The 16,006-nt window shown below is 43.4% G+C and overlaps 1 protein-coding gene across 2 annotated transcripts in view; it reads left to right on the plus strand.

Moving 5' to 3' along the window:
• The window catches only part of EPSTI1 (epithelial stromal interaction 1 (breast)), a 103,094-nt gene that overhangs the window by 16,839 nt on the left and 70,249 nt on the right, over positions 1 to 16,006 (plus strand). For both annotated transcript variants that reach the window (XM_018056782.1, XM_018056781.1), the window contains exons 2-5: positions 3,572 to 3,630; positions 5,443 to 5,526; positions 9,449 to 9,522; positions 10,355 to 10,438. In XM_018056782.1, coding sequence (XP_017912271.1) covers positions 3,572 to 3,630; positions 5,443 to 5,526; positions 9,449 to 9,522; positions 10,355 to 10,438 — 301 coding nt within the window. The remainder of the gene's footprint in view (positions 1 to 3,571; positions 3,631 to 5,442; positions 5,527 to 9,448; positions 9,523 to 10,354; positions 10,439 to 16,006) is intronic.

A 16,006-nucleotide genomic window follows, 5' to 3' on the forward strand; every position in this document is an offset into this window, starting at 1 on the left:
TTCATTAAATTTCAATGAGGTAATTAAGGAAACTCATTTTCAAAGATATACATTTATTTCAGTGGCCTTTGAATGTGGCTTAATCAGGAAATGACTGGAATACTAAATATAGTTAGGTTGGGCTTGTCTCCATCAGCAGCTTTGAGAGTCAGGCTGTTGAAAGGGATGACATGGAGGTTAACCCAGCAGAGGCCCTTGCTGTGGGTGGAAACTAATTGGCTGAAAACATGAATAAGTTATACTTGTTATTCATGTCAAGGAAAAGCCAAGAGAGCAGGGATGAATATTTGTGTCTACCCAGGCATTAGGCTGTGCCACGGGATAGTAAAGAATAGAAGGCCAATCCTTAAACTTAAGCACCTCTTCCTACAGGAAGGAAGAAGGATAGAGGCTTCATTACTTGGCCAGTGCTTTCTTCTGAATATTATGTTTCAGCTTTGACATTTTCAGGCAATAAAATACTGCTAAGAAGGTTGCTAAGGAATTCTTTAACATAAAACATTTATTACTGGGACCACTGTCCTTGAGCCCAGGGTTATGTTTAAATGTTTTCAGTTAAAAGCCTCTGATTTCAAGGCTAGAGAATTCTTTTCTCATGGCCCTGTTCTGAGTCTGGGTACTTGACAGCTACCTATGTTGGCCATAGATTGACCATAGTCCTATTTAATCCTAAAACTAAAGATTCTAGTGTGATGTTGTCATACTTAATTAGATTAGATATTGTAGAATAAAATCTTTTACAAACTGTTTTTTTTTTGTTTTCAAACCTTTCCTGAAAATTTCATAAGAGAGATTCATGGAATTTGGAAAATTCTCTATGAAGCTTCTCTTAGCAAACATCCTTGTGGTCTGCTCCGATGGTTTCATGAATTGTTCCTAAGTGTGCATGCTCAATCACTCAATTGTGTCCAACTCTTTATGACCCCATGGACTGTAGCCCTCCAGGCTCCTCTGTCCTTGGGATTCTCCAGGCAAGAATACTGGAGTGAGCTGCCATTTCCTTCTCCAGGGGATCTTCCTGATCCAGGGATCAAACCAGAGTCTAAGTCTCCTGCAGTGGCAGGTGTAAGCTCTGTTAAAGGGGTTGTATCTGTTTTTTTTGCTATCTCTCTTCTCTCCTCATAAGCCCCTAACACACAAGACCATAGTGGGTGCTCAGTTACATTTATTTCCTTTGCTTGGAAGTCTATCAAGAGGCTGAAGTTAAGGATAGTCATATTTTATATTTTCTACTTTGAGATGAATATTTAGCTCCAGACACCCACCCTGGTTTTAGTCAAAAGTGCTAGGTTTGAGTCTCAACACAATTGCTTAAAAAACCTTATGATTTTTGGCATATGATTTAACCTTTACATCTTTATCAATATTTGTGAATCCTTCAATTCCCTTTTGGGGCTTCCCAGGTGGCTTAGTTTGGTAAAGAATCTGCCAGCCAATGCAAGAGCTTCAGGAGACGTGATTTCAACCCCTGGGTCAGGAAGATCCCCTGGAGGAAGAAATGGCAACCCACTCCAGTATTCTTGCCTAGGAAATTTCACGGAGAGAGAGGAGCCTGGTGGGCCACAGTCCATAGGGTCGCAGAGTCAGACACAACTGAGTGACTGAGCATGCCTGCACAATTCCCTTTTAGTCCAAGTATTTGAAGACAGTTTGGTTGATTACATCCCCGCTTCTCAAAGTGTGGTCCCCAGATCCAGAACATCATCATCATCTGGGAATTGTTAAAAAGGCAAGTTATAGGCTTCTCCCTCCCCCACATACCGGTTGAATCAGAAACTCAACATTTTATAAACCCTCCAGGTGATTCCAATACATGCTAAAGTTTAAGACCTATTGATTTGCAGTGTAGTCAAACCCTTGGTATGTTGAGAAGCTCCAAACCACAATATGAGGGGACCTTGAGGCTTCTGCAGTCATTTCTTCCTTGGCATTTAAATCCAGCACCTCATGTTTCATCTTTAAGGCCCTGCAGAATGGCTCACTGTTGCATCATATTCAAGTCTGCAGGTATGACCCACAGAACTGCAGCTCCCAAGCTTCTGTCAAGTGTGGGCACTTGAGAAGTGAAAAATCTTTCTGAGGGTGAACAAAAAATATGCAATGGACAAGGGATTAATTTCCAGCGGCGGCCTCCTAATTTTGTATTCATCATGTACGTATGTGAGGCTACACAGGCAACGTCTGTTGATATCCGTTAGGTAGTTGGGCATCCAGCAGCCACATTTGCATGCAGAGGGGGTTACACACCTCCCATGTACAAGTCTAAAATTAAAGCTCAGTTTGAAGCTGGCTGAAGGCTCACTGCTAGGAAAATAATGAGATAAGGAAGAAATGGCTTCGGTTAATCAGCACTTTTGGCCTCTGCTGTTCAATCTTTGCTAATTTGTCCTTTGAAACGGTACAGTCTGTCTGTGTTGGACAGAGACTTCTAAGAGTATCTGGGATTTTTTTTTTTAAAGGCCGACATTTATAAGCTGATGGTACTTATCCATAACATTTCCCCTCACACGGTACCCATATGTATGCTGCAGTCAGTTGCCGTGTTATATTTTTGCTGTATGAAGTAGTCATACTTTTGTGGGATTACACGCATCATGACAAAGAAGAGCTACTGCAGGACAGACTCGCAGACTGGGGTGTGTGGTATCATTTCAATTCAGTCCACATTCATCAAGCAGCTACTTTGTGCCAGGGGCTGGGCATATACAGATCAATCAAGTGGAGTTTCTGCCTGCAAAAGCTCACAATATTTGAACAACTTCTTGTATCTCAGTGTTGAATATTTTTGCCTAAATGAAGTTTCCCCTAATTCCCACTCCCTCCCCACCTGCTCATCCTGTGCCCCGTGAACTGAAGTGACTCTTTGCTTCTCTGAGCTCCTGATTATGCTCAACCTGTGTCCCCAGGAGAATGAGGGGCCCAGTGGACCCCTGCCTGGAAGTCAAAGCCCCAAAACCCAAGACTGTGGCCATCTGGCCACTCAAATGGGTCATTAAGAAGAGGTGTCTGCATTGCAAATGGCCCCTCCACCCAGTTTGCTGCAACGAGAAAGGAGTGTGTTCTGTATTCCCAGTGTGGGTGACGTGGGGGAACGCCAGTCATCTCAAGTGGATGTGCCCGTGAGGGCCACCGGGCGGAACAGTGGACCCTACGGTTTACCGAGAGCTAATGGGGAAGTAGTCACTTGTCAGGCTTCACCAACTGCTCTGTATTTCCATATTGGGCCATGTGTTCTTGTTTTACTTGAACAACTAGATTGTAAGCTCCTGGAGAACACACTCGGGTCTTTAGAGGAAGATTATCTTTCATAGTACCTATTTGATGGTGATGATCATAAATACAGTACATCATCGGAAAGAATATCTGGTGGTTTATATGCATTAATAATTTCTCATGGGGACTTCCCTGGTGGTCCAGTGGCTAAGACTCTGTGCTCCCAATGCAGGGAGCCTGGGTTTGATCCCTGATCAGGGAACTAGATCCCACATGCTGCAACAAAGTTCTGATGCAGCCAAATAAATATTTTAAAAAATAATTTCTCCTGATAATTGATTTTTTCTCTTCTTTCTAGCACAGGTGCATATACCTTGATAGCACCAAATGAAAAACGAAGAAATGAGATACAACAGAGTATGTATATTATTTAACACTCAAAATACTGCTCATTTTCTTACAGAGTAGAATTGGCTTGCATTGGTCTGAAGAATTTTTAGTTTCTGATCTGTATAGACTCACTGGAGCTCATTTTTTTCCTTTTTAAGTTTTGGCAGTTTAAATTATACCTTTTAAAACTATTTTATTGTTTATGCTTCTAAGTTTCTTTCTCTATGCTAACAGCAGAACTCATGGCACAATCATAAATCTGAGGTTTCTGTTGCAGTTAAACAATTTCACACCTATTGCCAACAGACCTATCAAGTGCCTGCAAAATTGGACTCACTTCACATATCTTTACAGGACTAGGGACACTTTTGAAAGGGACAAGTGATACATGAAATAGATTATAAGATAATCTTTCTTTTTCTTGGAACTCTCCCATTCCTTCTTAATGGAATTTTTCTTTAGTTTCTGTGCTCCTGTAATTTTGTAACCAACAGAGTCTAACCTCGGCTGTTTTTATTGGTGACTTCACTTTCCTTCTCTGGATTATAAGCTCTTTGAGGGCAGGGCTACATCTTGCTTGTTTTTGTGCTCCTTGTACCTAGCGGACATACAACATGATTAATGTCGTGTTAATGTTGCGGTAAAATAAGCGCTGCTGTTTAAAGAGACAGCATTAGTATTTTCGAGTTAGGAGGAGAACTGAAGCTCATTTCATTCACAAAGAAGTTTCTGAGGCTTGTTCAAGTCAGCTGTGGGGCTAGCACTGAGATCTTGTGCTCTCCATTCCTGATCTTACTAGGAAATTTGATTTTGTAATGATTGATGAACAGAAGGACACCACAGGAAGGCAGCTCTCTAACGGTCTCCACTGGACAAGTAGCCTCCTGGGTGGCAGATCGGAGTCTGTGCAGAATACGACAGTCACAGTTGCACAGACATGGCGACAGTGGGTACTGCCTGCAGTTGGCCAATGGAATCCCAAAGATTCTGGCATCTTACACGTTTTTTATTTAAATGGTTAACAGGAATTTAAGCTTCAGTGTGGTCTGGATTTTTGAGATGTTTCAGAAGTTTTTTTTTTTTCCCCTCTAATAATTAAAAAATATAAATGGATGTTTGAAACAATCACGTCTCATGAGATACCTTGGAAAAAACAGAACTAGTATCTCTGGCGCCCCCTGCTGCCAGTCAGTGTATACTTGGGGAATTGGGCCCTGCTCCACTGGGAGTAGGCTCAGCTCAGTGGGCCCAGGTAGTAGGAATTGGAGAGCTCTCATTCCTCACGGTTACAGTAATCTTGGGGAATATTTAAAATGCAGCAGATACAGGCATCAGAATTCTATGGGGGTTTATGTTTACTGTGTGTGCAAAGTTCTTATTGCCACATGAATGTTTTGTATACACCCTATAGGAAACTTCAAACATTAAATGATGTGTGCTTAGTTGCTTCAGTCATGTCCAACTCGCGGCAACCCTATGGACCATGGCCTGCCAGGCTCCTCTGTCCATGGAATTCTCTGGGCAGGAATACTGGAGTGGGTTGCCATTTCCTTCTCCAGGATTAAATGATGTAGGGTTTGAAAAATGCCAGGATGGGAGGAAGAACTAAACTTCTTTATGTAGCAGGAGTTCACATTGTTTTCACATTTGTACTTCTGTGCCAACTCTTGGAGAGAAAGTGCCTTAGGGTGACCCCAAGGGGTTAGGACTGGGTGGTGGCTTCCTTTCTGAGATATCTCGCCCATTCATGCCCGCATGTAGTTAAATGTCCATCTCAAGGGAGCAGTTTCCTTTTCACACTCTGATAATTGATGATTTAATATTTCTCACCTGACTTAGTGGCTGCGAAAGAGCTGGAGGAGCTGGAAAGGTGGAAGGAACAACAAAGGGTGAAGTCCATTACCCTACCGCCCATGACGCTCGGTAAGCCAGCAGGCCAGCTGCTTGAATGCAGGAGGACAGGGCCGCCCAACGATTTGCTTAGCACCTCGCCCACATCTGTCTTTCGATGTCCGTTATAGGTCATTGGGTCATTGTGCTGCTTGGAATGGAAAGCATTTAAAGTCAAAACATATATTTAAAGTCAAAAGCATGCAGGTAGACTGTTGTTTCTGACTCTGCAAGTAGCAAACAGATGATGCCACAGTTATGGGGGAATAAGACGATGGCTTAATTGCCAAATAATTTACAGCCTCTTAGTTGATCAGCTCTGAAGAAACCTTACCTAGGGCATTCCATATGCCCCGTCATAGCTGTTACTCTCATCCTGATTAGTGCTATCACAAGCATATTAATCATGGCAGTTAACTGGTTATGGGAGGGAAAATTGGAGGGTCAATTCCGACAGTAAGATGTCAGTGGGCTGGGGACACAGGGTAGGTACACAAATAATATCATCTGTGTTTTCATTTGCAAATAGAGACTTTGGGGGCCTCTGGAGCACAGGGCAGTGTGATAAATTGCCGGGGCTGCCTCTGCCCGGCGTTTGACTCACTCACCAGGGAAGTCCTCTCATGCGAAGCATTCACATCTTCTCTCTGCCAGCAGCAGCTGGGAGCTTCAAGGGCTGGACACGCAGTTCCCACAGGTTTAGTTAGCACAAATGTGGTAGAATCAGGGGGCACTGACTCTCGCAGTAGTTTGCAAGAAGTACCTTTTCCAAGATGTCGGTATAAAAAAGCTCATTTGGTGATTGTGTACAAGCAATAGCATTATCATTATCATCCCACTGTATTTCATGAACAGGGTTCATCTCATGTCACCTTTATGCTGAATAAGCTGCATTTGAGGGGTACAACCTGGAGGACAGCTCTGTCTTTCCTAACTGGCCCCCTCACACTAGCTATCTGGGTCTTTTTTTTTTTTTTTCCCTATGTTCTTTGGATGAAATTAGATCTTTTTGGTCTTTCTCAAATAATCAAGTTGTCCAGCTAATTCTAGGCATAAAACAGTGTCTTTTCAGTAAGTTTAGCCCTAAATACTGGTTATAACTCTATTGCTAATAGAGATTAAAGCTTCTTCCCTGTTCCAGCCCAGGCCTGCTTTCCTTTTTTTGCCACGCTGCATGGCATGTGGGGTCTAGTTCCCCACCGGGGATCGAACCCCTGCCCTCTGCAGTGGAAACATAGAGTCCTAACCACTAGACCACCAGGGAATTCCCAGCCTGGGCTTATTTTTGGATAGAAAGTTGGCAAAGGAAATGAGTGTGGCTGAAGTTTTCTCTATTGACTCCTCTGTTTCTCTGTTGATCCTTGTGGGTCAAAGGAAGAAGAAGAGATTATGGTCTCTCTTGCACCGATACCAGTTTCCCCAAGTTTTGGGGTGTGTTTGCTGTGCATCTCAGCCCTGGGGTCCTTGAAGTTCTTCAGAGCCCCCCTGTTGCTCGCCATCCATCTCTCCCCTGGCTTTCCCTGATGTAGACGATACTTTCCTGCTGGCAGTACTTGGCTTCACTTTGGCTCCTGGTAGCTAGACTGTCTTTGTAGAGTTCCATTGTGCCTATGGAGTTGTCCACATGGGCAAGTCCCTTTTAAAGTGGCTTTAGATTGGCATTCTCTTTCATGATAACCAGACCGGGAGTGTGGGAAACACTTGTGCACTCTTCCCACAGACTCTGGGAATACAGGCCGTTTGCCCTGTGGCCATTTCTTCTTGATGACCAGTCTGAGTAGCCGAGGACAGCCATGTGCCTTCTGGCACTGTCTTTCCTAAGCAGGGGTTCCTCAGTCTTTTGGGGACACAGCTTGAGCTCTTCAAATGATTTTCATTAAATCTCTCTTACTCACATTGAAGATGTGAAGATTCTTCCTTCCCCAAACACATACTCAGAGAAGATGAAATTCACAAAGACATCTTTTCTCTGATTTCTACCTCCCTTTGACCTAGCTAACCTCTTTTATAGGCTGAAAGTAGTTGCCAATTAATGTTCCCCAAACTGGTTTTAAGTTACCACCTTGCAGATCCTGCTTAGGGAGCCAAGCACTTGCCTTGAGTATTTGGAGTTGTTGGTGTTTATTGTCTTGGGGTTTTACAAAAATGATCAGGAGTTCTGGTATTTGGTGTATCTTGGAATGGTCAAGAGAAAGAGGGCACAGACTAGAAAAGAGTTCTGGGATGTATTAAACTTTGAGATGAGTTTTAAAGGAAAACCTGTAAATGCTTAGACATCTGATTTTCTCCATTTTTAAAATTCTCAACTCTTCCTCTATTCCTCTACCCCTTAAAATGTTGGAATGGTTCTAGGAGATACTAAAATTAGCTGTAACATTAGATAAAAGCTTCAATAGGCCTCACTGTTTCTTTCCTTAGGGCCAGGACCAAACAGGTATTACAGATCTTTTGGGACTCAGAAGTCTCTATGGTATCTTTAACTGTTCAATTATAAAAACTATGATGAATGCAAATTGTTTTAATGCATCTTCTGTGTCAGTGAATCTTTCATAGAACTGACACTTTTAGTGACCAAAGCACCAGAGAATTATTTCAAAGGAATCTTTAAAATATGCACGCCAAGCTTGCATAAACACTGAAAACTCCCTAAACAGTAATTCTTAGATGATTGTCAAGCTGCAAGGATTTCTGGCCCCTGGTTGTTATAGGTTTAAGAGAGAGTAGATGAATAATCTAACATCCATATTTTTTCTCTTGAATACCTAAAGAAAGAACAATAAATAGTATGGATTGACCATTAATTTTACCTAGAATATTCCCATTGTGCTTAAAAACTGGCTTATAAAGACTGTCTACTTGTCTCATGGCAAGACCTCTCAGGATTCCTGGAGCTTTGCTACTTGAATACAGGGCAGTAGAATCAAAAGAAGAAAAACATTAGAAACATCATTGATTATCATCTTTATTAGGTTAAGAAATGGTCATACTCTAGCAGGAAGAATGTTCTAGAATTTCCGAAGCACTATTTCTTATTTAGCATGGACCTTCACATGTGATTTCAGTCTATGTAAAAACTTGAATACCTACATGATTGAAAAACCCTCATAGCATTGTCCTCTTACTGAGGGAGTGTGGCCTTATCTTTCTTTTATGCAATTACTGTTGTTTAACGTCTCACTTAAAAAAACTGGTTAAGTTACCGAGTCAAATTTGGGTCTGCTTGCCCCTGTGCAGTAAAGCTAGTCTACTGATACTGCTTTTTGAAGTCAAGTGCAGTGTTTATTATAAGGCATCAGCCAAGGAGTTGGAGACAAATAGTGCTTAGAAAACTTGAACCCCCTGATGGGTTTCAAGAAAGCATTTCTAAAGGCCAGGTGAGGGAGGGGAGTCACAGAGAATACGGTCGGATTGTGCACAATTCTGATTGGTTGATGGTGAGATCCTAGGACTGTACCACAGGGATTAACATTATCAATCCTTACGCTCCAGTGGGCTTGGGGGCTACAGGCTTTAATCACAGAGTTACCTTCTTCCATTTTTAGCATCTATAAAACAACTCAGGAAAATGTACATCAGATACTATATATTATCTAGGTACTTCGGAGAGAAGCTAAAGTAGAGGATATGAGGATATGAGAGAAGGTTCTATCCTGGGGTCTTCCTGAGGGGTCTTGCCCAGTTACATTTCCCCCCCCTTTTTTTGAGATTCCTTAAGCTTGAGGAGGACAGGTGTTGGACAAAGAAGGGAATAATGTTCTGGATGGAGAGGTTAATCATAAACTCAGCAGAGGAACTAGGTTTTAGAGGGACTCAATTTCAGTTAGGCCCTTATTTCCAGTGGTATGAAAATGTTAAAGAAACACGTGGTATAGACTTATCATGTATTTAATTAGTCTTTGATGGCTGACATTTCAGTTTAACATTCATGTTTCACCTTTGTGACTTTTTTCCTTAGGGGGAAGCCAATCAGAGGCTGAAGTCAGGCGGAGACAACAACTTCAACTGATACAATCTAAATACCAGAAGAAGGTCAGAATCCATCTCTTTTAGCTTAAATTTGGCAAGAAATTAGAGTACCAGCACTTTCAAAATAACCATGAAATAACACAGTAACTTTACCAAAAAGCATAAAACCTTGAAACAAATTGCAAAAGAAAATCTCAAAAATCAAAGAAATCGAGATGTGAGAAGTGAAGGGATAAATACTGTGAATTCTCACCCAAGCTGTGTATCAGTCAGTGGGACCTTGGTAAGGGAATTTCTCCCACCCCTACCCCAGTTTAAGTCTCTACTATGGTTTGAATATTTGATTCCAGGAGCACAGATTTGTTTACTACATTCCCGTCATGAAAGCATGAAAGTAGCACGAAAAAAAACCAATGATCTTTTTTTTTTTAACAAGGAACTCAGGTTTTTTTGTTTTTTTGGGGTTTTTTTGTTTGTTTTTGGTTGTACCATTCAGCATGTAGTTCCAACCAGGGATTGAACCCACGTCCCTTGCACTGCAAGGCAGACTCTTAACCACCGGGCTGCCAAGGAAGTCCCTGAAGTCTGAGTTAAATACTAAGGAAAAATTATCTGCCCTTTCTTCTCCCTAACCTGGGCTGGCAGTGAGGGTGGTTTGGGGCCAGGGAAGACAGAAACAGACATCAAGGTAGAAACACAGAGAAATTTCACGGGCAGCAGATATAGCTTGACCATTTTTTGTGATCTAAGTAGCCTGCAGAACCAACCTATAATCATGGTGTGCTGTAGCACAAACAATACTGTAATTTGCCTTTCATCATAATTTTGTGTTCCAGGGGTTCGGGCAGAAAAATAGTAACTGCTTTTTGTCCTCTGTAATCTCAATACAATTTAGCTAAAAAGAGAAGAATGTGTAAGAATCAAGAAGGAAGCTGAAGAAGCTGAAGTCCGAAAAATGAGGGCAGCTCAGAGAGAGAAGGTAGGAACTGGAGAAGATGGTAAGCTAACATTTACCTAGGGCTTCTGATATGCCAGGTTCCCACACTGTTCATATACAAAGTGTTTAATCCTCACAAGAGCCTGTGAAGTGTATAATATTCTTGTTGTCCAAGTTTGCAAATGAAACTGACAGTTCGGTCGCTCAGTCATATCCGACTCTTTGTGACCCCACGGACAGAGGATCAGATAACTTGCCCAAGGACTCACAGCCAGTAAAGAGAGGAAAACTGAAAGTGAAGTCGCTCAGTCGTGTCCGACTCTTTGCAACCCCATGGACCGTAGCCCACCTGGCTCCTCTGTCCATGGGATTCTCCAGGCAAGAATACTGGAGTGGGTTGCCATTTCCTTCTCCAGGGGATCTTCCCGACCCAGGGATCAAACCCAGGTCTCCCGCATTGCAGGCAGATGCTTTAACCTCTGAGCCACCAGGGAAGTCCCCAAAGAGAAGAAGTAGGATTCAAATCCAGACTAACTGGTCTCAGAACTAGTGTTTTTTTTTTTTAAGTAATTTTATTTTTTTTATTGGCCATACCTCATGGCATACGGGATCTTAGTTGCCCAAACAGGAATCAAACTCATGCCCCCTCCGTTAGAAGCATGGAGTTTTAACCACAGGACCAACAGGGAAGACCCAGATCTGGAGTTCATTATCTTCACACTCTCACCTCCTCAGGAGGGTGATCAAAAGAGTAGCTGTAGCCAAAAGGCACAGCAACTAGTAACGATGGCCGCCAGTGGTACACCATCATGTTTATGCACAAATATGGAACCTTCCAGGCTAAATGTTAAATAGATGAACATGTCTTTCTCACTGGCAAAAGAAAAAGCATGCGTTGCATTTCAGCATTAGTGATATGAACTATTTTAAATCTCAAAGTGATGTGTTTAGTTTTGATCTTCTTTCTGGGGCTTGGGGGGAAAGTGTCTTGAAGATACTCATTCGCCAGAGAAGAAGAATGTACGGTTCTTCTGTCTGCCTCCTCCTTCTCCCATGCCCGGTGAAGTCCTAAGCTGTCACAGGTTTTAAGTGTTGGAGGTTTGGGGGGCAAGAGGTTGGCTGATGATACTAGTGACCAAGTATGATATCTGTTGTATGTATAAGTCATGAAAACACAATTCTTTTTCCTGCTATCTCTATTTCTCTTTATCTTTCTGTCTTATTTTCTTCCTTGTAAAGATTGGGTGTTGGTCAAACTTAAACCTGGTTACCAAGCAATAGATATCTTTACTAGTTAGAGTTAACAAAGCCCAAAGCTGATGGCTTATAGAATGCACAAGAATGTGAGTCTTCTTTCACCAAGGAGCTCTTTACCTGGCTGGAGAGTATATTTCTTGGAAGGTGTCCTCTTGTGTCATGTGACCTTGGACAGGCCCCTACCCCTCTCTGAACTATTCCTGTAAAATGAGTCTGTAAGCTGCACCTCCTCGTTCCCAAGGCCAGGAATATGTGTAGATATAGAAATGCTACATTTGTAGAGATGTAGGCTCTGGGGTAGAGATAAGATTGGACATATACACAAGGAATTGAAATGAGACGCTGGTGGTATTAAAAAAAGAGTATAGGCACTTTGTTTACTAAATTTGATTCAGCAATTCACTTCCAAGTCATTAGCTATTACACCTTCATTGAAAAGATTCTCATAATAATACTTTTTGAAACCTATCTCTCTCTCTCACTTCCTCTCTATTCTTCACTCTTTTGCGTTCAACGCCTCCCCCCCACCCCACCCCACCACCCATTTCCTCACCCTGTCACCCATTTCCTCCTTCAGAGGAAGGTTTACACTTCAGTCTCAAGATTGTAAAGGAGGTATTCCCTTTATATAGCATAGTCTTTCTGCATTTCAGGTCAAACTCAAAAAATCATCAAATAATCACCAGGAACAAATTAAGAGGCTTGCAGATCCTGAAGAATTGTGTTGTGAACTCTTATCCTAAAAGCCATTTCCTAGTTGTCATTTAATACCCATAACTGGCTGGCTTGCAGGTCATTTATAGCTCGTTTCTTCATGGTTCACATAATGAACTGTATACTGTTTAGAAATGTTAGTGGCTGAAACAGTTTCTTTGCCCCGAGTGAAAGCAGCATTCCCTCCTTCTTAGGTTCTGCTACACCACTGGATATACAGCAGCCATTAACTACAAAAATCCAAACTGAATTGTCTTTTCTAAAATGACAGCTACAATGATTATTGGTATAAATCTGTCTAAGAGTAAGGGATGGGGAGAGAGAGTTGATGTTTAGATCCTTGCCATTCAAAACGCAGCAGTTTTTGAACCAGCAGCCTTGGCATATCACTTACTAGAAATGCAGGAACTTCCCCGGTGGTCCAGTGGTTAACAATCTGCCTTGCAATGGAGAGGACAAAGATTTGATCCCTGGTAGGATAATTAAGGGGCTTTCCTGGTGGCTCAGCAGTAAAGAATCTGCCTGCAATGCAGGAGACTCGGGTTCAGGACCTGGGTTGAGAAGATCCTGTGGAGGAGGGCATGGGAACCCACTCCAGTATTGTTGCCTGGAGAATACCATGGACAGAGGAGCCTTGGTGGGCTACAGTCCATGAGGTTGCAAAGAGTCAGACCCAGCTGAAGTGACTGAGCATGCACACAGGATAACTAAGACCCCATGTGCCACAGAGCAGCTGAGCCCGGGTGCCATAACTAGAGAGGGTGTTCACTGCAATGAAGATCCTGATGCAGCCAAAGAAATAAATATTTCAAAAGAAGAAATGCAGAATCTCAAACCCCAGCCCAGACCTTCTGAAACAGAGCTGGCATTTTAATAAGCTCCCCAGGTGCTTCTTGTGCACATCCTGGTTGGAGGAGCCTTCATCTAAACTGCCTTGAGAGACAGGGCCGCCCACTCCAACCCTTGCACAGGCTTGATTTCTCTGGCTAATTGGCTCGGACTGCCACCCTGACCTAGTTTTTCCTACTGTATATAAATCTGTGGCTTTCATACTAAATGTGAGCCTATTTAGTAGCTTGTGTCAGATAAAAGAAAAATGGACATTAGCCATCTCGAAATGGCATGCTTCACATTGCCAGTGTGAAAATGGCCAAGGGAAGCGATAATGGCTGTGCTTATGGAGCATTTATTCTTTGAAATGCACAGCAGACACACACATGGACACCGGCCTACAAAACACCACCCTCCTCCCCAGGCATATGGCTGCTGTCCAGGAACGACAAGCCAAGGAGAATCCAAGCAGCCTGTTGCCTCCCGAGGACTTCGAGCTTGGCCCATTGGTCTTAACACCCCCTTGACCTTTATTTTGTCCTAACCCAGGAGGGTCCCTGGACTTCCCAGGTGGCACTAGTGGTAAAGAACCTGCCTGCCAATGCAGGAGACATGAGAGACTCAGGTTTGATCCCTGGGTTGGGAAGATCCCTGGGAGGAGGGCATGGCAACCCACTCCAGTATTCTTGCCTGGAAAATCCCATGGACAGAGGAGCCTGGCAGGAGGCTACAGTCCATGGGGTTGCAAAGAGTCAGACACGACTGAAACGACTTAGCCCACAAGCACGCAGGAGGGTCACCCAGGAACACCGGGTCTCTTTCCGATTGGTTACTACCTGTGTGTGAGTGAGGGGAGAGTAAACTGCATTCCCTGTATCCTTAATACACACAGAGGTGTGCAAGGCAGCCAGTCCTTTAGCATCTGGTCACGTCGTTGGCGTCCGGGAGGAGTTAATCCTGTGGGCTCAGGGGCACTTAGGCAAGGGCATCGGGGTGCTTCAGGTAAGCTTGTATTCCCTATACTAGGGGATGTTGATGATGCGTGCTCTTCCAGTGGTGTGCTGGGACCTCCCTGTACTGGCTCATGACAGTGGACTGTTACATTTTTAGTTGACTTCATGTTGGTGGATTGAAACTGACCATGAGGGGGTATTTTCACCACTGGAATCAGTAAATGCTACAAATCAACCACCCCTCCCCTCCTTGCTAGAGCTAGGTGTTAAATTTATCAGCACACCACTGCTTCACCCTAAAGGAAATAAGACCTCCCTCCCTGTCTCCCATTCTAAAACTAAGCCTCAGAGGGCTGGTGGGGGGCAAAGATTCTGTGAATTATCTGGCATGTTAAGTATCTGATTTAAAAGTGGATTCCAGGCAGAATAACGCCCCCTCCCCTGCTCTTCCACATTCTACTCCCTAGAACTTAGAAAGATGGGATGTTACGTGGCAAAGAGGAATTCAGTTTGCAGGTGAAATTAGTTACTAATCAACTTACATTCAAATAGGAAGAATAGCCTGCATTATTCACGTGGGTCCAGTGTAATCATGAGGTTCCTTAAATTGGGAAGAGGGACGCAGAATATTGAGAGCATAAAGGTATGGAGCTGCTGCTGCTGCTGCTGCTGCTAAGTCGCGTCGGTCGTGTCCAACTCTGTGCGACCCAACAGACAGCAGCCCACCAGGCTCCCCAGTCCCTGGGATTCTGCAGGCAAGAACACTGGAGTGGGTTGCCATTTCCTTCTCCAATGCATGAAAGTGAAAGTGAAGTCGCTCAGTCGTGTCTGACTTTTAGCGACCCCATGGACTATAGCCCACCAGGCTCCTCTGTCCATGGGATTTTCCAGGCAAGAGTACTGGAGTGGGTTGCCATTGCCTTCTCTGAAAGATATGGAGCAGGAGAAAGATTTAGCCTGCCATTGTTGGCTTGAAGATAGAAGAAGGCCACTGGATAAGAGACTAAACCTATAGGTAGGAGCTACAAAACCGTGACATGGTACCCCTAGCTCTACACTGACCAAATAGATGACTGGCACTTCGGACAGCAGGACATAAAAATACATGTGATTTCTGGAAACAGAGTTCTTATTGTAGGGGTTCAGTTCAGTCGCTCAGCCGTGTCCAACTCTTTGTGACCCCATGAACTGCAGCACGCCAGGCCTCCCTGTCCATTACCAAGTATACTCAAACTCATGTCCATCGAGTCGGTGATGCCATCCAGCCATCTCATCCTCTGTCGTCCCCTTCTCCTCCTGCCCCCAATCCCTCCCAGCATCAGGGTCTTTTCCAATGAGTCAACTCTTCGCATCAGGTGGCCAAAGTACTGGAGTTTCAGCTTTAGCATCATTCCCTCCAAAGAACACCCAGGACTGATCTCCTTTAGAATGAATGGGTTGGATCTCCTTGCAGTCCAAGGGACTCTCAAGAGTCTTCTCCAACACCACAGTTCAAAAGCATCAATTCTTTGGCGCTCAGCTTTCTTCACAGTCCAACTCTCACATCCATACATGACCACAGGAAAAACCATAGCCTTGACTAGATGACCTTTGTTGGCAAAGTAATGTCTCTGCTTTTCAATATGCTATCTAGGTTGGTCATAACTTTTCTTCCAAGGAGTAAGCGTCTTTTAATTTCATGGCTGCAGTCACCATCTGCAGTGGTTTTGGAGCCCCCCAAAATAAAGTCTGACACTGTTTCCACTGTTTCCCCATGTATGTCCCATCAAGTGATGGGACCGGATGCCATGATCTTAGATTTCTGAATGTTGAGGTTTAAGCCAACTTTTTTCACTCTCCTTTTTCACTTTCATCA

The sequence above is a fragment of the Capra hircus genome, chromosome 12 (genome assembly GCF_001704415.2).
Source record: "Capra hircus breed San Clemente chromosome 12, ASM170441v1, whole genome shotgun sequence".
Lineage (NCBI taxonomy): Eukaryota > Metazoa > Chordata > Mammalia > Artiodactyla > Bovidae > Capra > Capra hircus.